Here is a 22472-nt window from a genome sequence, read left to right on the forward strand (position 1 = left end):
GATTTTTATTGATTTTTATCAAAGAATCATATAAATATATAAATAATGAATTCTCATGTGATACACTTTTGATCAAATTTGACGTTTGAATTTGAAACTTGGTCGAATTGGATCCTTCCTATACCGAACATATACTCCAAAACTTAGATACATCTCGTAATATTGGCAACCATATCAATGGTCCCTCTTAATCGCATATGAGTATTCAATCTTTTGACTTATGGTTGCACATACCCCACATAAACATATCACAACACTGTTGAATCTTGAGAATGCTAGAAATAAAGAATAATTAAACTTATTCCAATAGAAAAAATATATAAATAAAGAATGTTATGGAAGAATATAGCAGATTTGAGAGATGTGTGTGCGCGCACGAGTGAAAGACAAGAGGGTTGGGCAGCTCAAACGCCTTCGTGTGCCCAACTTCCACGCCTAATGTTCATGTTACCCAACCCTACAAAACTGAATATGCAGGTATTGTCGTAATATTATAAACTTTTTCAAACCCCCATCTCCCATTAAAAGGTATCTTAATTTTAGATTTTGTAACATTAATTTAAAATTCTGACCTTTCAAACTTGTCAAATTAAGTATAATTTAATTGAAATTTTCAAACCCTCCAACCATTTAAAAAAAAAAAAAAAAAGAATTAAAAGAAATGAATCGTGTTAGGTTGTCACCACTAACTATATATATATATATATGTATGTATATGTATGTCCCATCCCATGCCTCAATGCCTTATATTCCATGCTCTTTAGATCTTTCTCTCAAAACGTTCTCCCAATCGATTTTAAACTCCTACGAAGAGAGCAATCGTCGTTGCACAACTTAAAATTTATTAAAAAAGGGTATGTTATATAGGTAGATCGTGTGTACAAAAATACTATACTTTCAAACTTACATAACAGACATGATTTTATGTCTCACTAAAACATGAGACGATAATTAGATGGGGTTGTATTTCTAAGAATATATATATATAAACTTTGTACAAATTTTGAACAGAAAAAAAGGAAGAAAAGTTAAGAGAGAGAAAAGACCATCCTTATAATTAGGTGTCAAATTGGACCAATAGTTTTAAACAAACATTTAATTTAAAAGTCAATACCACCCTGAATTGAGGACAACAACGTATTGGGCACAACTTCCAAACCACGGATGTGCTAACTGCTAAGAATGTTCCATAATTAAGAATTTCATTAACCACCAAAATTCTCTACACCTTCATATTTTCCTAAATTAATTTTAATATATACTTATCACAGTACCATCTATTCCTATAAAACATTTCAACAAAAATAAAAAATAAAATCAAGTGGACAATATCAGTAGTTTATAACATGTATCATACTTTGTTCGAAGACTCTAGAGAAAGAGCCGAGCATGAGTTTATAAGTAAGAAACACGGTCCATCGTAGAAGTCAAACTTCCAAAAGAAAGAGGCGGGTAGTCAAACAACCGGCCACTCCTTTTCTTGTCTGTCCATTGGTATGGCATATATGTGGAATTAAAATAAACTCCCCCAAACGGCCAACTTCCCCACCACCACCATACCCTTATATGTTTTTTTAAAAAAATTCAAACAATTAGAATCTCCGATCCATATATATATCGACCCAACGCCTCACCAGCCTCGAACCCACATAGATCTCTGTTGCCTTTTGGTTTTGTTGGTCCAATTCAATGGAAAACTCAGCCATCTCCAGAATCTGCACCCAGAAGCAGGTGGATCAAGATCACAGTAGCTGGACTTCCTCCATGGACGACCTCCTCTTATTCGACCACTCTAAAACAATTTCATATCACTTTCAAAACGCCGCCGTCTTTTCTTCCTCCGATGACGACGATCTCCAAGACACTGCAACTTCTCCGCCTCATCCTTCCATAATTTCCGACGTACATTACATTCTCAGCTATATAAATTATCATCCAAAACTTCTGTTTACATCTTTTAAAAACTGGGTTTTTTGTTTTGAATCAGATGGATGGGCTTAGCTCCAAGCAAAAGAAGCAGCAGCAGCTCAGTGCCATGATCAATCAAACAAAACACAAGGTTTGTAATTTTTTAGTGTTTTTACATTAAAAATCCATTCTTTGATGCAATTTTAACTGTGATTTTGGGGTTTTGATTTTGTAGGGAAAAGAATTTGAGGAATTTGGGGAAGTTGAAGATAGAATTGAAGTGGGTTTTGTGGGGAGGGATAATAATTGTAGCACAGGGCTCAAGAACATTGGCCTTTGCTTGGTTCCTGTATCCATGGCTATCAATTATTTTGGTTAGCCCTTTCCTTCTTCACTTACATGTATATCCCATATCCCGAGCCCAAATCATTTTTGTTACTTAGTAGTAACGACGAATCTCTATAATGGTATGATATTATCATTTTGAGTATAAGCTCTCGTGACTTTACTTTTAGTTTTCTCAAACATCTGGGACTCGAACAACTATTATCTCCTAAATCTCTTTTAATTTTTTTAAAAGTTGTGAATTAAGGCATGTAGATTAAAAAAATGAACATTTAACTTAGAAAATCCATTTATTTGGGTAATTACACATACAAACAAGACACCAATTATTCACTCTCAAAAGAATCAAACAATCCACCACACAGCATGACCACAAACCATGTTAAAAGGAAAAAATAATGCAAACCCATTATACAAACCCTAAATTATTATGTAATTACAAAAGAATCATGGAAGTTGCAACCATTCCAGTTAAGCCCAAAAAGAAGCTGATGATTGATGTAGAAGATGATGCTGCATTGGAAGGAGGCTCCTCGGCGGTTGGCGACGGGGTTGGGTTCATCTGGGCCGGAGCTTCGGGCGGAGGAGATTGTGGTTCCTCGACCGGAGCGGGTGGCGGAGAAGAGTATTGCTTGGTTCTATCAGCCAATACAACCACCACCAATTTCTCATTCTTGAGGCAATTGTCTTTGATACCACTTATGAAGTAGTGAGGGCCAGATTTTTCAAACTTGATGATGGTGTGGCCATCTGAAAAGTGCTTTATGGGCGATTCTGTATGACAGTTATTGTAGTCATCTTGGTTCACTAACAGCACCGAGTCTTGCCCACTTTGGTAGTTGAACACTGCACCATTAATAACATATAAGTTCCACGTGAACGAGAGTTTATGTTCAAAGTGGACAATATCAAACAATTGTTTAATTAACATTACCTATGGAATCACCAATTTGGAATCTACGAGATTCAGCCCATTGGTTCAAACTCTGAGCATTAGGGTCAGAAGGAACGCCCCAAATGCCCTTTGATCCTCCCACTTGATACTCAACTCCGCAAGCATTCTGCACCAATAGCAGCAATACCCCAAAAATGGTCACTGCAAAACTGCTCTTCTTAGCCATCGCGCAGCAACAAGTAGAAGAAGAAGAAGAAGAAGAAGAAGAAGAAGAAGAAGAAATAGTGGGCTCTCGACTTATTGTTTTGCAAAGGTAAGGGAAGGCGGAGAGCAGGTTTTGTAGGCAAAGTTTTGCTTTTTCATATGGGGTTGGCTTCCTCTACAAATAAAGCATATATTTTTGCGTTATGATGGGGTTGGGGAATACGTCAAAAACTTGGATAGTGGGAGTGCTTTCCCTTTAATTTATTTCCAAGAATATTCATGTCTTCTTGTTTGGGTTTAAGGCTGTCACACTTGATTCCTAGCTTTCTAAATCACTCCCTTGGGTTTCATTTGGTACTAATTACTAATGATTGTATGGATGACTATCCATTCCACTCAAACTTATTTAGATTGAATTGAGTTTAAATAATTCAAAATTTTATGGGTTTGATTGGTTTGTGATTTTTTTTATAAAATTAGATTTGGTTAAGAGTATGTTGATTAAAAAACTATTATTATAAAATGTTGATTAATGTGACTCTAGAATTGCTTTATTATTTCAAGGAAAGATTGACACAAATTTATCTTAATAAGTTCTAGAAGGAGTTTGTTTGGACGAAGAATCTTGTTCCTATAAGCTTTCTCTACCATAAAAAACCGTTCCTACTTAGAAATTGATAAGATTAAGAGCCTATAAATAAGTTATTTAACGAGTATTTTATACTCATTTTTGTTACTTTTGAGTAACTGGTCAAGGACGAAAGCGGACTGGAACTATGTGACTATAGAGGAGTGTAGATTCGAGCGGAACAGTGAACCTTTCAAATTAAATATACAATTTATATAATACATATACTTCACATTAAAGTTTTTTACACGTGGGCCTAGGTAATGGGCCTGTCGGGCAAACATGAATTATCCAAATGGAGTATTATTTAGTTATGGATCAACTGGGGTTTACACGTGGGCCTAGGTAATGGGCCGAAAGTAAGAGTCAAAGTCAACAACGGAGGTGGAGGTCAGCAAACAACGACAGTGTGGAATAAATGTCGTGAGCTGCACGCTCTTGGTCGCACAGACAGATTAAGGAAGAAACGAGAGATTCAAGGAAGTTGAATGAACGTATAAAACGGGGATTGTTGTTAATGGGGATTTGTGGTGAGGTAAAAACAGGCAACTTTGACATGGTAAGACAGAGCACAAATCCATGAACTTCGAGACCTTTTTCTTATCCAATCAAATTAAGTAAAAATTTTCCACCCCCTCTCCCCTCCCCTTTTAGCTGTTGCCTTGTTGTTTGTGTGTATATTTATTTTGCGTCTGTAGCTGGTTATTCGGAGCTGGATCTCGTTCCCAGCCTCACCCCCCCCCCCCCCCCCCCCCCCCCGGATCCTCCCCCTTCAACTCTTTTTCTCTGGGCTTTGAATCTTCTCTTCTGGGGTTTGATCATCTCAGGGGGGGTGAGCGGATTTCTTGATTTGGGGCTGATTTGGTTTGATTCTGTCTTTTGACCATCTCTCGGAAGTTATTTCGGTGAGTTGTGGGAATGTGGAGAGACGCTGGAGCTCCTGCTGATTCTTTCTATGAGGTTCGCCCTGAGTGCACCGATGTTCCCAAAACCCGCTTCAAGATCAGGGTCTGTTTCCTTATCTTCTTCTTTACACTGAACCACTCTGTACCTCGTTTGGTAATGCCCCACTTCTAGGATTCTAGCTTTTTATGCATTTTAGCTTCTGCTCCACTTCTAGGATTGTATAAAGTTTTGACATGCCAGAATTGGTTCTTTCAAGGTGGTATGGTCAACCTGGTGTGACCTTTTTGGTTCTTACTTTTGCATAATAGTATTATTAACCTTTTTTATGGCTGATCTTTTGGACGAGCTTTTGGTTGGCCATTTGACTACTGGTTTGTGTATGTCAGGCTACAAAAATTGGTTCCCTGAGTAACAATTCTTGCACATATTAGGTTTTCCTTTGGGAATTATTCTTACTGAAAACTGCTTCTTTGAGGTTCATTGATTGTCCTGCTAAACTAGTTACTTCACTTTGTTTTATATGCGATTGTCATGTCACTTTTAGGTATTGTATTGATCTAAGATTGCTTATGTGAAAGAAGCCCATTTCATTGCTTTAAGAGTTAATAATCCAACATTCATGCAGGCTGGGAAAACTTTAAGTGTTAGAAAATGGCAAGCAGCATTTAATCCAGAAGGGCAACTGGACATAGCAAAGACTCTAAATCGCATTCATCGTGGGGTAAAGTTCATGGTGTTCTTGTCTTTGGACAACCACACTCTTTGGCAGTTGCTCAGCTTTATCTACTAATTCAAAACTGATTCTCTTTTGATCGATATGATCATGTTCACAAAAATATTCGATGGAGATTGCAGTGATCCTTGGATGATAAAGTTCTTGTTTTTCAAATTGTCTATGTAATACAGGGGATCCATCCTTCAATTAGAGGAGAAGTGTGGGAGTTTCTTCTTGGTTGTTATGATCCTATGAGCACCATTGAGGAGAGAGAAGAAATTCGCCAGCGTCGAAGGTAGTTCATCTAATTGATGCACACTGAGAGAATCCACCCTTTGATAATCTACATTATTTGCTTCAAAGTTAATGCATCATATAATGTTTCTGCAGATTCTGAACTCGTTTTAGTTTGATTTCTCCTCAATTATTGGTTGCGAAACTTCGCTTCAAATGGTTCTTTGTAGTTTCCAAGAAATGGCACTCCCAAAACTAACCTTGATTGTAAGAACTTGGTAGATACCCTCTAAGGTTTGAGCTCAAGCCCCATGTGGAAAACTTGATAGTTTAAAACCCTCACTGTCTCCTATAGTCAGCCTTAGGGTGAGGAAGGCATAGTCTAGGATGCGTGACGATGGACCATGAGCATAATGCGACGAGTTGGCCTCTCCACGAAATGATTTAGTTGTAAATGAGAAGCTTTTGGCCGTTGTTTTCATGTCACTTCATTTCAATATAATGCATTTACCCAAGTTTTTGTAGTAATTGTTCACCTCTTCTCTAAATCGAATGAACGCTTAGATTGTGAGCTTTTGAATTTGCAGGATACAGTATGCGACATGGAAGGAAGACTGTCGACAAATGTTCCCTGTCATTGGAAGTGGTAGATACATCACAGCACCTGTAATCACAGAGGATGGTCAGCCTATTCAAGATCCGCTTGTACTTTTGGAAGCAAATCCAGAAAGTGGTCCGCTTGTGCCTCAAGACACCGGCACTGCTGATGCCGAGTCTGATGGTTCACAGCCGAATTCTTGTAGTAACATGGAACCTGTGACAGATCAGAAAATAATTCAGTGGATGCTTACTTTACATCAGATAGGTTCGTAGAAGCTTTATCGCTCACACGCACACATGACATCATATATTTGTTTATATGACAGTTGTGACATGACTCGAGTATCTTTTATAATTTATTTTGAAGCTGACCATTTGAAAAATGTTCGTGTTAGGCCTTGACGTGGTTCGGACTGACAGAACTTTGGTATTCTACGAAAAACAAGAAAACTTATCAAAACTTTGGGATATTCTTGCTGTTTATGCGTGGATAGATAAAGACATCGGCTACTGTCAAGGTGCGTAATTTTGATGAATGAGATTAAGTTTCTCGAGTATCAACTGCAGTCACCTTCTGAGTTCTATAAGGCCGAAAAAACATATTTTGAACCTGACTTTATGAATATTTCCGAGTAGGAATGAGTGATCTTTGTTCCCCCATGATAATGCTTCTCGAGGATGAAGGCGATTCGTTTTGGTGCTTTGAACGATTGATGCGCAGATTGGTACTAACCTTTCTTCTACTTGAGTGACTTAATTTTTCCGATGCTTCGTATTTGATATCTTTCACCTGTGCGTGTAAGTCGATTATACTAACTCTGCGCTCATGGTTTCGTAGTCGTTATTCTGAAAATGTCGTTCTGTCTCCTCATCAACCAATCAAGCTCTTTGTTTTTCTCTTCCCTATCATTATATTTGCAATTTAGCGTTCTCGTGACGTATTCTATTTGAAACTTTGAAGCGAGGGAACTTCCGATGCACTGATAGCTCGGTCGGCGTGGAGACTCAACTCAATAACTTGGCTGCTATCACACAAGTCATTGATCCAAAACTTCATCAACACTTGGGTATTGCTCGTAGACTTATATTTACATGCATTTCTTCAGCTTTATGAGATATTACAATCGAAGAAGTATTGTCATTCGATGATCGTTGCAAATGGCGATCGATTTAAATGACCATAATTCAACTGAAAATTGTGTAACTTAGGGGTCTAGAACAGACATTGCTACCTAACTTTGAAAAGTAACAATGAAGGTGCTGTTTTTATGAACACAGAGACACTTGGGGGTGGTGACTATCTTTTCGCTTTCAGGATGCTTATGGTTTTATTCAGACGCGAGTTTTCCTTTTGCGATTCGTTATATCTCTGGGAGGTACGTTTCGTTCTCTAAAGAAGGGATGAATCAAACAACATCCCAGGCTTGTTCTTATGTTTATAAAAGTTTTTATGCATTCATACTGTGGCTGAAGAGGACATCATGAACTGTATAAAATTCTTACACATCTGCTGTTGCAACAGATGATGTGGGCTCTGGAATACGATCCCGATCTATTTGCGTTGTATGAAGAACCTGAAATGTGCAATGAGAAAGGCGAGGGATCGAAAGGAAAAGAAAAATCGATGCGCCAATGTGGGAAATACGAACGGGAGAATTTGAAAGCAAAGAACGCACAAGCTCCTCTTCCGATCTCGGTTTTCCTTGTTGCTAGTGTCTTGAAAGATAAGAGCACAAAGCTACTTACAGAAGCTCGGGGTCTGGACGACGTTGTGAAGGTTCGTTTCTCAATCTAATAAAAATTCGATCTCTTGGTAACCTTCAACCCATTAAGGTTACAAAGATAATACATTAAATTGAACTCGAGCATGAGAATGATCTGTTGTCGGTTGTCTAAGCAAAATCACAGTTTCGACTAACCGTTTGCTTGCTCGTTTCGTGTTCGTTCTTTTCTTTGGTAGATATTAAATGACATGACTGGAAATCTTGATGCCAAAAAAGCTTGCACTGGGGCAATGAAGCTTCACAAGAAGTATCTAAAAAAGGTAATATGCATTTGTTTGTTGAAGTATTACTTTTGAATTCAGTCTATTACAAGTTCGTCTGCAAACGAGAGGAAAAGGGAGGTAGGTATCAACCCGACCCGACCCGACCCGACTAACTTTACGGTGACTTCGCTGCTGCAGGCCAAGAAGCCATAGCAATAGAGGAAGCTGAAACTATACTTTTTTTTCTGGTCATCGAGTCGATCGGGCAAGAGATACCAGTGGCCGGAGTTTGTGGAGGCGACACAATTTTTCTGATCAGCTATACATTCCCAGATATTGAATTTGTTGTATGTAAAAATAATGGTTCATTTCCACCCCCTTTTTGGACACACATTAAAAGAACAGTGAAAGAATATGTTTTGTGATAATCATCCTGATTCTTTGTAACAACTTGATGCATACACCAGTAAATATCGTTGGTATATGGGAACAACATTCCAGGCCTTATACACCTATGTACATTATTAGATTCCATGATACGAGTTAATTAATTAAAACGTCTTATGCACCGTAGTGCTATTAATATAATCATTACTATCTAGTTGATCGCTCACAAATTACTAGTAATTACAATTTGGTCGATAGTTTGTTTCTCTTTTGTAATCGCATCTTATCCTTGAGAGAAGAGCTTTAGAAACTGTAGATTACAACATGTAAGGCAGGTAAATTGGCTTATGGTAGCATTTTGAAAGAATTAGAGAATTTCAACCGATACCTTTTACTCACCTAAAGGGAACAAGGAATTTGAGGGAATATATGTCAAATAACATATTTGATCTATACGTCATAAGCTCCAATAAGTTAAACTTAGGTTTGTTTAATTAATCAAATTTTCACTACAGTAGTGTAAATTCATGCATTATAAAACAAGTTGCGACCATAAATATAATCATTACAAACAAGTCACTTTACTCCCTGGTGTATACTCTTTTCATCCTATGTCAAGCTGTGTCCACAGATATCAATACCATATGCAAGTTGATCGATTAGGTCAAAAGTTTGTAAGTTTGTTTTACTAATGCTTTAGTTACATATTTTACTTTCCGTATCACTAATTTTCTAATGAACAATTGTAATTTAATCATAAACCAACTCTCGGACCGATGAGAGAGTAGGGTACCATAGTTAAAGTCTCAAAATCAACACTCGAAAATTATGCTTCTAGTTCTCTGTCGGGTCAAGTCGTGAAAGGAAAGGGCGCAATTTATATTCTCAAGGAGTTGGATGATTGAGGAAAAAAAAAAAAAAAAAAAAAAAAAATTAAAGGAATTAAAGACAAAAAGAAAAACAAAAATGTAGGCGCGGTTTTTTCTTTTTTGTTTTGTATGAAACCCGGAAAGAAAAGGAAAACTATATTTTCTCTCAAAATTTGGAAACTTCCATATACACATCAATCTCAGTCCTCTCTCGCCTTCTCAATGGAAACTCTCCAGCTCTCTATTTATCTCATCAACATTTTTGCCCTACCTTAGTTTTCTTCCTCTCATCAACAATCCCTTTGCCATTTCTTCTCTCAATTTCCTTCGCGATACTTCAGTCCCAGGTATGCCCGATTTCCCTCCATATTTAGTGCTTTCTGTCCTACTCGATTTCGCTAGGTTTTTTTTTGGATTTGCGAAGAATGTGCATAACTTTAGGGTGATTTTGATGCTTCCTGTTGGCTTATGTGTGTGTATATATACATATATATTCTATTTTCTACATTTGTTTCCTGTTTTTGTGGGATTTCCCCCCGAAGATGGCTTGAAAGATTATGTTACTAGCTTTAAGTTCGGGATTTTTTTTTTTTTTTTTTTTTTTTTTTTTTTTTCATTTCCACTAGAATGTAAAGGATTGTTTTTATTTTATTATTCTTCTTTTACCAATTCTGCTGGAATGAGTTTGTTCAAACGGGATTTTGATTCCGTTGCATGCAATATAGAATTTTCCAATGAGTATTTTCTTTCCTTCTTTTTTTATTTTATTATTTATTTTTTAGTCTACCTGTTTTAAGATTTTGAGCTATGTTCGAGGGCGGTGTTTGCGAGTTTGTTACAAGTAGTTCTTGCGGGATTTTGCACGGCGAACATGAGTTTCACAAATATTGGTTGCAATCCTATTTTTTCCATTAACTTATGATGTTCAAGTTTAACCAGTTTGTTTGTGACTTCTGTAGGAATCATTATTTTTTGTTTTTTATTTTATTTTTTGCGACGGCTAAATAATTGAGGAAACGCTTGGCCCAACCTTGCAGACGTATTTTTGAAAAAACCTGTTTCGGAAATTGCTTGACACAAACCATTTTTTTTTTTCCTGTTCGGTCATTTCAATAGATAGTTTATACTTAAGGAAATAAATGACTGGACTCATTAGTGAAAAGAAAAGTAGAATTACATAACTAAAAATTGAAATGAAGAGTGAGAGGGAAGGGAGCACAAGGGACATGGGGAGGGAGAAATATTTTAACTTAATGAAAAAGAACTTACATGATGCATTATGTATCTAATATAAAGGTTTGATGTTCCCCCACATTGTTGAACTTGAAAAAAAAAAAAAAAAGCTTAATGACACTTAAGGAAAGAATTAAAGGATACTAATAAACAAATAATAACTATAGCTAGAATATTAAAAAATGTAAAAACATTAAGAAATCAGAGGATTTCTAAGAATTTATTTAGAGAAGCAAAGGGTTTTGGAAGGATGTTTTTAGTATCTTTACAAAAACAAATTTAAAAATAAGAGGGAAAACATCCTAAGGCACTAAGTGCATGCCTTAGTAAGGGTGTCTCACTAAAGTGAGGCGTTCTATGTGAGATTTCTTTACAAAACACCGAAAATGTACACTTAATATTGAAGGAAATAAATACATGAACAGTATTGATGAGAAAATAAAAAGTATACCTACAACTAAACTGAAGTTCTTCCCTGGTTTCATTTTTTGGAACTACTTGCAAAGATATAATCTAGCTGAAACAAAATCCAAAGCAGAAGATAATGTAGCGAAAACAGAACAACCCCAATGTTGGTACGAATGTGAAAATTCCAAAATTTATAATCACTCTTCAAGGCGTAATTGATTGGGAGCAGAGAAAATGTTTGAATGTCTCATTGTGAAATTACTTGGCCAAATTACAAGGGAGAAATTTTCATGCAAACTATCTTAGTTTCTATACCACCAAGAAATTTATTTAATATGTTTTAAATGTGGGGAGTGGATCAAAAGTCTCTTGCCCATAAAGGGTAGATTTCACAAAAACCTTGAAGATAGGGTTGAACCATGTTCAATATTAGAGAATGAAAGAAGTTATAAGGAAATCTTACTTGAAAATCTTGAATGAAGATGGTAAATGCTAGAAAATGAATGAAACAAGTCATGTCATTTATTTGTTATGGTTGAATCTTGAACTTATTAAAATCCGGAGGGCTTCTTTTTAAATGATGGAGATCCAATTTAAAATGGAAGTAAACTTTGAATGCCAAAAGTTACATTATTTTGCAACTTTTCTGATTTGGCTGCATATGGTAGTTTCAAATAATTATTATTTGATATTGAGTTTCTTACTTGAATTTGTGTGATATTTGGCTTAAACATGACATTTTACATATACTTCTGCGACCCTTCTTTATGGTGCGCTCGTAACAAAGATTTTTGTAATTTTGGTTTTGTTCAATTGAAGTGGGGATGGCTCATCTACCCTTTGGTACATATTTTGATTTGAATATATAATAGTCTGGGTTTCCTATCAAAGAAAAAAGGATATTAAAGATTTGTCTTCTTTCTAAACCTTGAAATATACTGTTCCTTTTGCTCCAGGGGAAGGGAATTAATCAGTGCTATTGGACAAGCAATAATTTAATAGGATTAAAGAGGATGAGTCGGGCTGATCAAGGAATCAGCGCTGATAATTTAGCTGATGTTCATTTAAAGCCAAAACGTGGTCGTCCCAGAAAATATCTGAAGTTAAATTATGATGACAATACTCTTAATGCAAAGAAAAGAGGTAAGAAACATTTGGAGGCTATTCCTATTTCACCTGGTTCTGGAGTAAATGGAGACCAATCAGATCCAGCAATTCAAATTCAAAATGTAGCTGATGTGGGACAAGTTGTGTCTGGTGTCATTGAGGCAGTATTTGATGCTGGATATCTGCTGTGTGTCAGGGTTGGCGGCTCTGGAGTAACTTTGAGGGGTGTTGTCTTTAAGCCTGGGCATTATGCCCCTGTTTTGGCAGTGAACGATGTGGCCCCAGATGTTCAAATGATCAGTAGAAATACGGTTCCTTTTGCTACAGAAAACAAAACTAATGGAAATAACCCCCGATCTAAAATGGGAGAAGTTCCATCCCGTGAATCATCAGGTGCCAAACTGGGGTTTAAATGCACACCTCCACACTCTACCTGGGATGCTTCAAAAGACAAATCTATATTTGCGCAAATATCACCTTCGGGAAGCTCAAGAGGTTCTGTGGTCCCTGTTGTACTACAGCCTGCCAAATTAACTAATGGATCCTCCGTTGCCACTAAATCATTTACTATTCAAACTGCTGATATTGACTCCTCGAAAGGAAAAGAGGTTCTTGTAGGTACTTCTACAGCAAAAGAATCAGCTCCCGCCAATCCTTTCCAACCCCAAACTAGCCAGCAGGTCTTACAGGGTGATGATTCTGTTGAAAATAGTTCTGACGACCAATCCTTTGTAGTGGTAGCCCGTGATTCAGACGGTAAATCAATGACATTGCCTAGCACGCCTTTCGAGAGTCTTGTGACTGAAGTGATCAAGAGAATTCAAACCCCTTCTCTGTCGACTGAAATGCAGACGGAGAATGACAAGTCAACTGGTGGTAAGACATCAGCTAAAGAATGCAAAGGTAACTCGGAGGTTGTGGCCAACATAGGGGATGGACCTTTGATGATTGAACCTCTAAAAGCAGTGCAGCCCCATGATGACAGTTCAGAATCTAATCCCAAAGCTCTGGATGATGAGTCTAGAACTGGCAAAATGACTGAACTGTTACAGGTAGACAAGACTTACAACTAGAATGTGTTTATATCAATCTTCAAGTATTTGATTAGATCACAATTATTTCTATATGGGAAGAATTCACTTGGTTATTGCCACCCTGCTTGCACTAATGAAGTAACAAACTCTGACAAGATTTTGCAGGAAAACATGATGGAAACTCCAGAGCCATGGGCTGAAGTGCAGAACCTGGGTTTGGTGCTCAAGTTAGATGAGCCTGGGGAATCAGAAACAGTGATTGGGGATGAAGAAGCTGGTAACCAAAAGCAAATCTAAGAAACATGTATTGTCATGGTTAATATTTTTGGTATAGAAGGTAACATATGGTGTAGCTGTTTTCTAGATGCTACCTCACGTCTAATCCTAACTGGGTTTAGTTGGATGATTGTATGCAAAGTTATTATATTTTTCTAGTTGGATATTTGGATATGGACAATTTCACCTTTGTGAGAGTACAGTAGCTAAAGTCCTTAAATTATAAGGTTTTGTTGGGCAGTTGGATTGAATTTATGCAAATGAAAAGTTTTCAAGGCCAAATTGTCCAAAAAAAGTGGCTGCTGCTCGTCATATGAAACAAATAGTACTCTATTCTTCAAGGTTGCTGCGCGTCGCAAGGGACAATTTGGTATGAACAGATCTTAAACATTTTATTTACTAAATGGTCAGTGTAAATTGGAATCAGCAAGGAATCATATTTATTTAAGATGGACACTAAAATAACAAGACTATCTTGCCTTCCTTTTTTCCAAACAACTTTTATAATTTGAAACCAACTCATGAATGAGAAAGACTCAGAGTTCCCCTCACAAGAAAGAAATAATGCTGATCCTAAACAAATTTTAATTCAACCTATACAGAGTTCAACAGACTCCATCCACCAATAAATGGTAAAATGTCCTGATTTGAATGGAAACAGTGCATCCCCCCTCCGATGAAAAGATAAATGCTAATAATTAAATCAAATAGGAAAAAACTTTCAGAGGACCAAAATTTTGCCAAGCTGTGGTTGACTACATGAAAAATTAACAGTAGAAACAAATTCATTAGAACTTGGTGGTGAAGAATGCATTAGTTCCTGGCATTGGCATTGGGCGGTTGAGTGGGAAGGAGGAAGGCTGCAAAATTGGAATGTGGTTTGGAACTGCGGCAAGCGGTTGGTGGCCACTGGCCATAAATGGCGGAGGAACGCAAAACTGCAATGCTTGTGCTGCTGCAGTGCCTGCATTTGTAGAGGTCTTTTAAACGAAGAAGAAAAATGTCTGAGTTGTTTAAATTGAAATATTGTTTGGATTTAGTAGCATAATCTTAACGATCGATTTTGAAACCGATACTGTAATTGCCTTCTCACTTATGATAAAAACAGCGGCATCATAAAAAAATAAATTGAGAAAAAAAAAATACCGAAGCTTATGATAAAAATTTTTTGCAATGCAAAGGAAATACTCGTCATTAGCCAGGAAAAAAAAATTCACCTTGATGTTTTGGATATTGCGCAGGCTGTGTTGTCAACAAAGGGCAAGGTGGTACCGGTGAGACGACTGTTGCACCTTGAGCCAAGTCCTGAAATATGAGACGAGGTTAATAGGCAATTTGGACAGGAGAAGGAATAAAAATAATTTTAAAAAAGGTAGCAGGAACCAGAAAGAGGTCACAGAAAGTCGAGGCATAGAGATATGCAACGTAATGAAAACAGATTAAACAATGAATTGACCTAGAGGAAAAACCAAAGAACTTGAAATAATCCGATTTAAATTACTTCACAACTCACAATTCAAGACGTAAATATTACGCTGCTCATGGCGTCAAGAAACATGAAGTGAAGAAAAAGATCAATTCTACAAGGTCAAATAATTCAAAGCAATAGAATTTATGGAAGGAGAGTTGATACTTTTAACAAATGGAACACTAAATACTTACATGGGAGACTGGCTGCATATAAACAAGTTGCCCAAAACGACTGACCATAACCTGTAACAATAAGAGAAGTGCAAAGGTTACCAACAAAATATGACCTGGTCATGGATAAAAACTAAGGTACGTTCTGATCTGTTCACAATTCTTTTTTTCTATTGAGAAACATAGAAACCTCATATATTCCAAAAGAAAAAAAAAAAAACACAGCCAGCATAGGGATGAGGAATCCCTAATCTGCTAACTCAAATTGCAACTTTATTGGGAAGAAATTAAATGGAACGATTAAATATGATCCTGTTTCCACTTACTGCTGAAGAATTTGGGGGCCCAAAGGTCGGGCCAGCCTGGAGAGGATACTGACCAACATATCTAAGTGGCTGTGTCCTGGTGCCCACATGTCCCACCATCTGTAGTTTATAAAAGGGTAACTTGGCTCAGCAAAGTTGCAGGAAAGAAGTTTATTACCACAATTGCATTGAAATTGTCATAATGCTATTATCATCCTACTATGATTATAATACAATTAATGAACTAAATTACTACGTGTGACAATTACACATGTCTTGTTGTAATAGAGTAGAATGAAGTTTCAGTGCGACGGTTGACTAAAATAGTAATATAACCACCATGTATCCTCACCACATAATCTTAGGTCAACTAAATTATCATTGGAAATGCAAATGCAAATGCCAAGTACAAGTTTCAGGTTTCAATACTCACCAATCATTAAATCTGTTACCTAATATACAGTACATTTTTTAAGAACTGATCGCATAAACAAGACCTAAAATTTCCTTCTTGAACGTGGGAAATGCCTAGGCTGGAACTCTGGAATTATACATTCAGTTTGAGTTTTAACCATAATTCATTTTGGTTGTGCGATAGAGAACAAACAACTAGAAGAAGAACTTATTTAGATCCTCATAAGGCTAAATAGATATGATAAGAAAGACAAAAGGAAAACTGATCAAGAGAAACCTCGAACAATACGTACAGGTTGAGAAAATTGAGCAACATTGCCATCAAATCCAGCTAATGAGTTGCCATATGGGACAAACTTGGCGGCAGGCACAGATGAACGAGGTACAAAAGGACTGAAATCTAACTCTGGTTGAACAACAGCCGAAGGTACAACTGGTGGTGAGTTGTTTGAAATGTAAGCCAGGTTTGCAGCCACTGGAGTTGCATGATTTGCTGGCATAATATTTGCATTGGACGGAGAGAAGAGTTTGGCTCTTGGATTAAGCTTAAATTCCTGCGTAAGTATGTAATAGAAAAATTATTTCACTAGTTATCAGAAAAGAAATATCAATTATAGTTTTTCTTGTCATCGATGTGTGATCAATCCCCACGAGCCTAACTCAACAACCATGAATAGGACCATATTGTAAAAGAAATGTTCGATCACTTCTTAAATTTGGGGGGGGGGGGGGGGGGGGGGGGGGGGGGGGGAACAGTTTTAAAAGCTTATCCGATTATAAGCAACTCCTAAAAAAATACATCAAGAAGTCTCTTAGGAATCCATTTCATAAAATAAAGGAAGATTAAAAGGTTCCATTAAGATTTTTCTGAGAGAAAAGGATGCTATTGTCTAACAAAAAGACACAATGTCATAGACCAAACAGTCCTCCGAATCAATTCAACCTCTTAGCAACGAATACACAAAAGTTGAACATTATGCAGCTAGATTCAAAGTTGAAATTTTTAACAGGATTTGAAAGAAATAAGGCAACGTTGAAAAGAATCATCACTTTAACATAAATGTGAAGGCCATAGTCAAAGGTGATAAAACCGTGCACAACCTACCTCACATGGAAATTTTTTCATTATGATGCATTTTCATTTCAAAAGGACGGGAAGTTCATTCAAATTTCAATACATTTCTAGATCCAAATCTCCTACATCAGAGGGAATAGGCTTATCTCAGTTGATTATGTTTTCGCTAATTACCCACTTTACCATCTTTCCCTTTCAAGATCCCTTCAAAACTAGGCTCTATGATTGAACTTCTTTTCTTTTTACAAGACATGTTTTGGGTATAAGAACAAGAAGTGTCTCTAGAGGGTTGGTAATGATGCTCGTGTTGCTTGTCTACAATGAAAGGCCCTAGAAAAAGACAATTTCCTTTTATCTCAATTCTGTGCAACTTCAAGATGCTAAATTAAGATTAGATCAAAGAATATTTTGTGTTTTTGCAAGTTGGTGAGTGATGTGTAAAAAGAGGGGATGAACTGGTGACCACCTCTTCCTTTGGTACCACCTTTAAGCAAGAAATTGGCAACGATCCCTTCATTGGGGATATTGTACTGATATGGGAATTTTGGCTGGGAAGAATAGTAGAATTTTTAACATATAAATATAGCATGATAAACTTTTAACAGCTCCTGGCAGATAATCTGTAATAACAATTCAACCCAGTTAATTGGATGAAGGTATATTTTGACATCATCCAAATAAAAAGGTACTCAAAAGTAACCAAAAGTTTCATAAACATCCTATCTTATAGTTCTAGTAGTGATAGTGATAAATTGATAATTTTTTTTTTTTATAAGAGTGATAAATTGATAATGATACGTACCTTGCCACTTTTATTGGATTCTGAACCGTGAGAAGGGGCCATGTCAATCGTTGACGTTATAGAACTGCGACATGAGTCCATGCTACTATCCACAGACGAACGTGAAGAAGTTGAGACACCAACTGAATATGCATTCGTAGTGTTGGCTGAGATGGATCTTTCAGTGCATGGTTTCTCTAATTTAACAATAGCGGGAGCAAAACAGTTATACACTTTAAACAATATTTTTGAGGTCATCATTAAGTTCTTTTTCTTCTCAGAATTGCTTTATGATGCTGAAAATCCACCGTATATAAAGAAAACTATAATTCAAGTAGGCAAGGAATGATAAACATTACAAAGACTTCTCCACTCTGGTAGGTACTTGAAAACTATATAGCAAATTCATTAATGCCTAAACTAACAACAAGCTTATCTCAAAGGCCAACCACCTATGATGTAATTTTTTTTATTGTATTTAATACCGTAGGTAAGTTGCCACTAAAACTAGAATGCTGTAATGCTATTTGTAAATAAACATTTAAAATAAAAACCATCTGCAAGTATATTTAGTTTCAATACTAAGAAGACCCTTCCATACAAACTTTATATCCAAATTAGGTGAGCCAGATGTCATTAACAGCACTTTGAACTCACCACTCAATATAGAGGATTGAACTCGATCACCCTACAGAAACAAAAGTAGTCAATCTAAAATTTAGTCCACGCAAAGGAATAACATCTCATTCTCAAGAAAACCCAGGTCCTGAATAAGCTTAATTGACATACATTGGCTCCTTTATGCAAGTCAAATTCCTGACCATGATCATCCTGCTCCTTTTTCAATTGGTTATCTGGGTCCCGTCTGTCAAATAATTTATCATAAACCAAAAGATAAGGACCGAGACAAGAGTAACTGGTTGCAATTTACAAAGTAAAACTGAACCAACAGATATATCAATGTCAACTAAAGTAAGAGCATGTGTGGTGCATGTCCCTTTTTGGTATGAAATTGTTTCTTACCAAGAATAATAATAATAATGAAAGCACGGATGATAGTAATTATTTACAAAATAAAATTGAACCATCAGATATATCAATCTCAAATAAAGTAAGAGAACAATTTGCCACACAAAATGTTCACTTTTTTGTATGAAATTATTTCTTACCAAAAATTATAGTAACAATAACAACAGTAATAAAAGAACTGATGATAGTTTACGACCCACATGTACTTTGACGGCCTCATCATGGGATAGGCCCCAATTCTTTTCTGGACAACCATAAAGAAAGAAATATATTTAGGAAAGGCAAGTTATTTCAAACCTCCAATTGATTGCAGCATCAGTGACACCTTCAGGCTGCAAGGAGGTTGGGGAAAGTGGAAAACAATTATTAATACGAAAATGATAAACTTCAAAACAATGACTAACATGGATAAACTTATATATCATGCCAATGAACTAATTCATACAAACAGTTAGCAGTGTGTTATCAAGTACTAATTCTAGTCTTTGCAAAAATATACATAAATAAACAAAAAGAAAAATACATACTGTAATATCTTTGAGGAGGCCATCCTAATAAATACAAGAGTGTTTCTTAACTATCCTTTTAATAGGGTTATCGCTCCATTTAAAACTTGATACTTTTAGAAGCATACGCTGGGTGGGGGCTGCAACTACTACACAAGCAAGGCACGGAAACTTCACCTTTTTGCAATTTGACCTTTCCTTTTTCTGTTGTGCATCTCCCTTGTTGTTCTCAACATTGTCTCCCAATAGTTGTCTAACATCACTTTGCTTCCCAGTAACAGTAGGCAGTGAACCATGAGCAAACCCATTTTGATCTTGGATCAGGTCACTGTTTTTAGAATTACACGTGTTTGTAGTCATGTCAATTTCAATAAGCACATATATCACACGAGAATATAATTGAAAACCTTCCCCATTTTTTTAGGTCAACAAATTTGGGGGGAAACAATTTAACCTATAGAGGACACAATGCCTTAACCAGTCAAACTATGCTCAGATTAGTAAAACCTTCTCCAATTTTGAAATACGAATTACTAAGCAAGAGATAGTAGTTTTCTATATGTTGCACAATGCTTGTTAACATGCCAATAAATAATAATTTCCTAAAGCTACTTTCATGTAACTGATTTAGTAGCAAGAATATGTTCAGTATATATGTAAGACCTAAGTAGGAGAGAACAGAATATCTTTCCAAATAAAATCAAGATGAAAATGGTCATTTTGAAGACAACATAACCTTCTCCACCACAGAAAGCCCCGTTTAGGATAAATTCCTCAGTTCTAATTTTAAATAAGAGGCCGAGTTGACAACATTCCTCAACAAAAATTTCTACAATATATATTTTTTTTTTGGTCAGTTACTTTGTTCTTCTCAATTTGCTTCCATGTTAGAAATAAGGTAACATTTATACCAATAGTGACCTTGGAAACAATCTTCCAGTTCCAACAACAATCATGCTTCGTGAGAAACAGCTATTACCAATAACATCACTCCAAATGCCACATACAAAAGAATATCAACCTCCAAAATTTATACCAGATTGCTATCAATCCATAAATATATGAAATATCACAATGGAAGTATACCTTGTTTGATTAATCTGACTCCCCTCCTTGAATGATTCCATACATGTCTTAGTCTCTGTCGCTGGAAGCAACGAAGTGGGATCATTGACCATGGATTCGTTATCACAAACAGCCATACTTTTGGAAAAACTACCAGCCGGAAGTAGAACTTCCTGTACATTTGAAAAACCCAGTATGACCTAGATTTAAACTAAATTAAATTTAATAACGTGAAATTGCGAAATAAAAGTGGCCTTAATTACATACCGTCGCAACAACTTGGACAAGATCACCAGAAAGAACGATAAGAGTATCAATTACAACTCCATCATCGACATTCACATTCCTTTTACCCTTTTTTGTCATCCTTGCTTTCTTCAGAACGACGCCTAGTGATACACAGATTGATTTCATAACTATCGCCATTTGTCAATGTTTAGGGGAAAAGAAGTAGGGGAATCACGGCAGGTTGCATTAAAACATCGGAGGATAAAAAAGCAAAATCAACAAATTCAATTAACGACATAGGTGCGTCTCCTGTCCCGGAGAACGCGATGGGAAAAAAAAAAAAAAAAGAATAGATGCCAATCTTTTCATCCATCCACGCCCAAATCAGATTTCGGATCCAAATCATCTACACACCGTGCCACCAAATGCACGCGATACATTTTATATATATAAAAAAACAAATAAAAACCGATACAAAAGCAGGACAAAAATTGACAAAAGAACGAACGTATACAGCACGATTCAAGCAATTGATAGATTCAGGGGAAATAAATGGAGGAAGCAAAGACGAATTAAGAAGAAGGCAATGGAAACGCACCATATTCATTCTCGACACATGCAGTGTGGAAGATGCCGGAATAGACGGAGCCATCCTTGATGTGAACCTCAACGGGCAGGCCAATGAGGCACATGGTGGCAAAGAGCAGGGCCTCGCTGAGCGTGGAAGAGCAAGTCTCATCCTCCGAAAACTCCCTGTTTCTGCAACCCATATACCAGTTTCTGAGAGTGAGAGAGCTGGATCAAACGGTGGTGTTCGTCTCTGTGAGAACAAAAAAAAAGGGTGGAGTTGCAGAAACAAGATCTAACGGAGAAGAAGAAGAAGAAGAAAGGGAAAATGAGAAGAAATTGTATTTTGGCTGTTGCGTTACGTGCGCTGCGTAATGCTTAACCGTGCTTCACTGTCTCCTATGGTTTTTTACCCCCTTTTTGGACGCCGCCTACCCCTCATTTTTTCCGTATTTCTCCAATTTTAATTCTTTTTTCCTTTTTTAAAATAATTATTTTTTATTTATTTACTGCCTATATACTTTTAACTCCTAATTTTCTTTTTCTAATTAAACTATTCAATTATTAATACTTTTTTCGAAATTAAATTATAAATTTTCACTCAATTCCACCTTGGAATATCTACGTGGCTGAACCCAGATGGAAACCAGATTTTGTATGGCAAGGACCATTTTGCAAATTCCAACTTTTTAGGTCCTCTTTTGTAATTATTCCATTCTATTATTTTATCATTATTTTTCTAAAAGTTCTCCACCTTATTTTAGCCATTTTTTTGCCTTCCTCTTGAGACCCCTTCTCTATATTTAATTAAAAAATACAAGAAATTTGCTACTAATTAGTAAAATGACAATTTTGCCCTCTTTATCTTTTAGGGTAAAAACTGTTTTTATGAGCACCATCCATTAAATATTAAGAGAATTAATAAAATTTTAATGCTTTCCATAAAAGACTCTTACCAATAAAGACATTTTAAAATGTTTTTAAATTCTCGAGTTTTGATGTTATAGTAATAATGTTTTTTAAAAAGTTAGGAATATTTTTAAAATTTTTTAAGGGTATATCGGTAAAAATCTTATTTTAAGATGAAAGATAATTTTTAAAGCATTTTTATTATTGAAGCATGAC

General features: G+C 36.3%; 5 protein-coding genes across 5 annotated transcripts; 3 read left to right on the plus strand and 2 right to left on the minus strand.

The window, feature by feature from the left end:
• Positions 1-1659: 1659 nt before the first annotated feature.
• Positions 1660-2312, plus strand: LOC147793794 (uncharacterized). The gene is made up of 3 exons (XM_087126583.1): positions 1660-1902; positions 1988-2059; positions 2144-2312. Exons 1-3 carry the CDS (start codon positions 1690-1692, stop codon positions 2285-2287), a joined length of 429 nt encoding a protein of 142 aa, XP_086982709.1. The 5' UTR covers positions 1660-1689; the 3' UTR covers positions 2288-2312.
• A 206-nt stretch (positions 2313-2518) lies between these two features.
• LOC111785934 (early nodulin-like protein 9) lies at positions 2519-3474 on the minus strand. The gene is made up of 2 exons (XM_023666312.2): positions 3188-3474; positions 2519-3099 (listed from the first exon to the last, which is right to left on the minus strand). Exons 1-2 carry the CDS (start codon positions 3372-3374, stop codon positions 2690-2692), a joined length of 597 nt encoding a protein of 198 aa, XP_023522080.2. The 5' UTR covers positions 3375-3474; the 3' UTR covers positions 2519-2689.
• Positions 3475-4701: 1227 nt separating this feature from the next.
• LOC111785788 (rab GTPase-activating protein 22-like) lies at positions 4702-8850 on the plus strand. Its single transcript, XM_023666174.2, has 11 exons — positions 4702-4988; positions 5512-5607; positions 5793-5896; positions 6423-6700; positions 6831-6953; positions 7072-7160; positions 7397-7502; positions 7714-7811; positions 7958-8212; positions 8396-8479; positions 8621-8850. The coding sequence occupies exons 1-11, from the start codon at positions 4899-4901 to the stop codon at positions 8633-8635; spliced, it is 1338 nt and encodes a 445-aa protein (XP_023521942.1). The 5' UTR covers positions 4702-4898; the 3' UTR covers positions 8636-8850.
• A 953-nt stretch (positions 8851-9803) lies between these two features.
• On the plus strand, positions 9804-13989 carry LOC111809494 (AT hook motif-containing protein). Its single transcript, XM_023695939.2, has 3 exons — positions 9804-10025; positions 12276-13478; positions 13617-13989. The coding sequence occupies exons 2-3, from the start codon at positions 12333-12335 to the stop codon at positions 13755-13757; spliced, it is 1287 nt and encodes a 428-aa protein (XP_023551707.2). The 5' UTR covers positions 9804-10025; positions 12276-12332; the 3' UTR covers positions 13758-13989.
• A 162-nt stretch (positions 13990-14151) lies between these two features.
• Positions 14152-21724, minus strand: LOC111780715 (polyadenylate-binding protein interacting protein). Its single transcript, XM_087126584.1, has 13 exons — positions 21379-21724; positions 20820-20941; positions 20574-20725; positions 19665-19815; positions 19279-19313; positions 18742-18817; positions 18610-18640; positions 17974-18149; positions 16390-16650; positions 15704-15802; positions 15399-15449; positions 14954-15041; positions 14152-14700 (listed from the first exon to the last, which is right to left on the minus strand). The coding sequence occupies exons 1-13, from the start codon at positions 21548-21550 to the stop codon at positions 14525-14527; spliced, it is 1590 nt and encodes a 529-aa protein (XP_086982710.1). The 5' UTR covers positions 21551-21724; the 3' UTR covers positions 14152-14524.
• Positions 21725-22472: the final 748 nt, after the last annotated feature.

This window comes from Cucurbita pepo, chromosome 1 (genome assembly GCF_057944985.1).
Source record: "Cucurbita pepo subsp. pepo isolate OVF chromosome 1, ASM5794498v1, whole genome shotgun sequence".
In the NCBI taxonomy this organism is placed as follows: Eukaryota; Viridiplantae; Streptophyta; class Magnoliopsida; order Cucurbitales; family Cucurbitaceae; genus Cucurbita; species Cucurbita pepo.

What these genes read in the sequence shown, in the direction of transcription:
- LOC147793794 (XM_087126583.1), top strand. Translation starts at nt 1,690, where the DNA reads ATGGAAAACTCAGCCATCTCCAGAATCTGCACCCAGAAGCAGGTGGAT. An exon ending in ATCCTTCCATAATTTCCGAC is followed by an intron (nt 1,903 to 1,987) that starts GTACATTACATT and finishes GTTTTGAATCAG; the next exon opens with ATGGATGGGCTTAGCTCCAA. An exon ending in TCAATCAAACAAAACACAAG is followed by an intron (nt 2,060 to 2,143) that starts GTTTGTAATTTT and finishes TTGATTTTGTAG; the next exon opens with GGAAAAGAATTTGAGGAATT.
- LOC111785934 (XM_023666312.2), bottom strand. Translation starts at nt 3,374, where the DNA reads ATGGCTAAGAAGAGCAGTTTTGCAGTGACCATTTTTGGGGTATTGCTG. An exon ending in CCAAATTGGTGATTCCATAG is followed by an intron (nt 3,100 to 3,187) that starts GTAATGTTAATT and finishes TTAATGGTGCAG; the next exon opens with TGTTCAACTACCAAAGTGGG.
- LOC111785788 (XM_023666174.2), top strand. Translation starts at nt 4,899, where the DNA reads ATGTGGAGAGACGCTGGAGCTCCTGCTGATTCTTTCTATGAGGTTCGC. An exon ending in GAAATTCGCCAGCGTCGAAG is followed by an intron (nt 5,897 to 6,422) that starts GTAGTTCATCTA and finishes TTGAATTTGCAG; the next exon opens with GATACAGTATGCGACATGGA. An exon ending in AACGATTGATGCGCAGATTG is followed by an intron (nt 7,161 to 7,396) that starts GTACTAACCTTT and finishes GAAACTTTGAAG; the next exon opens with CGAGGGAACTTCCGATGCAC.
- LOC111809494 (XM_023695939.2), top strand. Translation starts at nt 12,333, where the DNA reads ATGAGTCGGGCTGATCAAGGAATCAGCGCTGATAATTTAGCTGATGTT. An exon ending in AAATGACTGAACTGTTACAG is followed by an intron (nt 13,479 to 13,616) that starts GTAGACAAGACT and finishes AACTCTGACAAG; the next exon opens with ATTTTGCAGGAAAACATGAT.
- LOC111780715 (XM_087126584.1), bottom strand. Translation starts at nt 21,550, where the DNA reads ATGGGTTGCAGAAACAGGGAGTTTTCGGAGGATGAGACTTGCTCTTCC. An exon ending in AGTCAGATTAATCAAACAAG is followed by an intron (nt 19,816 to 20,573) that starts GTATACTTCCAT and finishes TTCTAAAAACAG; the next exon opens with TGACCTGATCCAAGATCAAA. An exon ending in GGCCCCCAAATTCTTCAGCA is followed by an intron (nt 15,450 to 15,703) that starts GTAAGTGGAAAC and finishes TTATTGTTACAG; the next exon opens with GTTATGGTCAGTCGTTTTGG.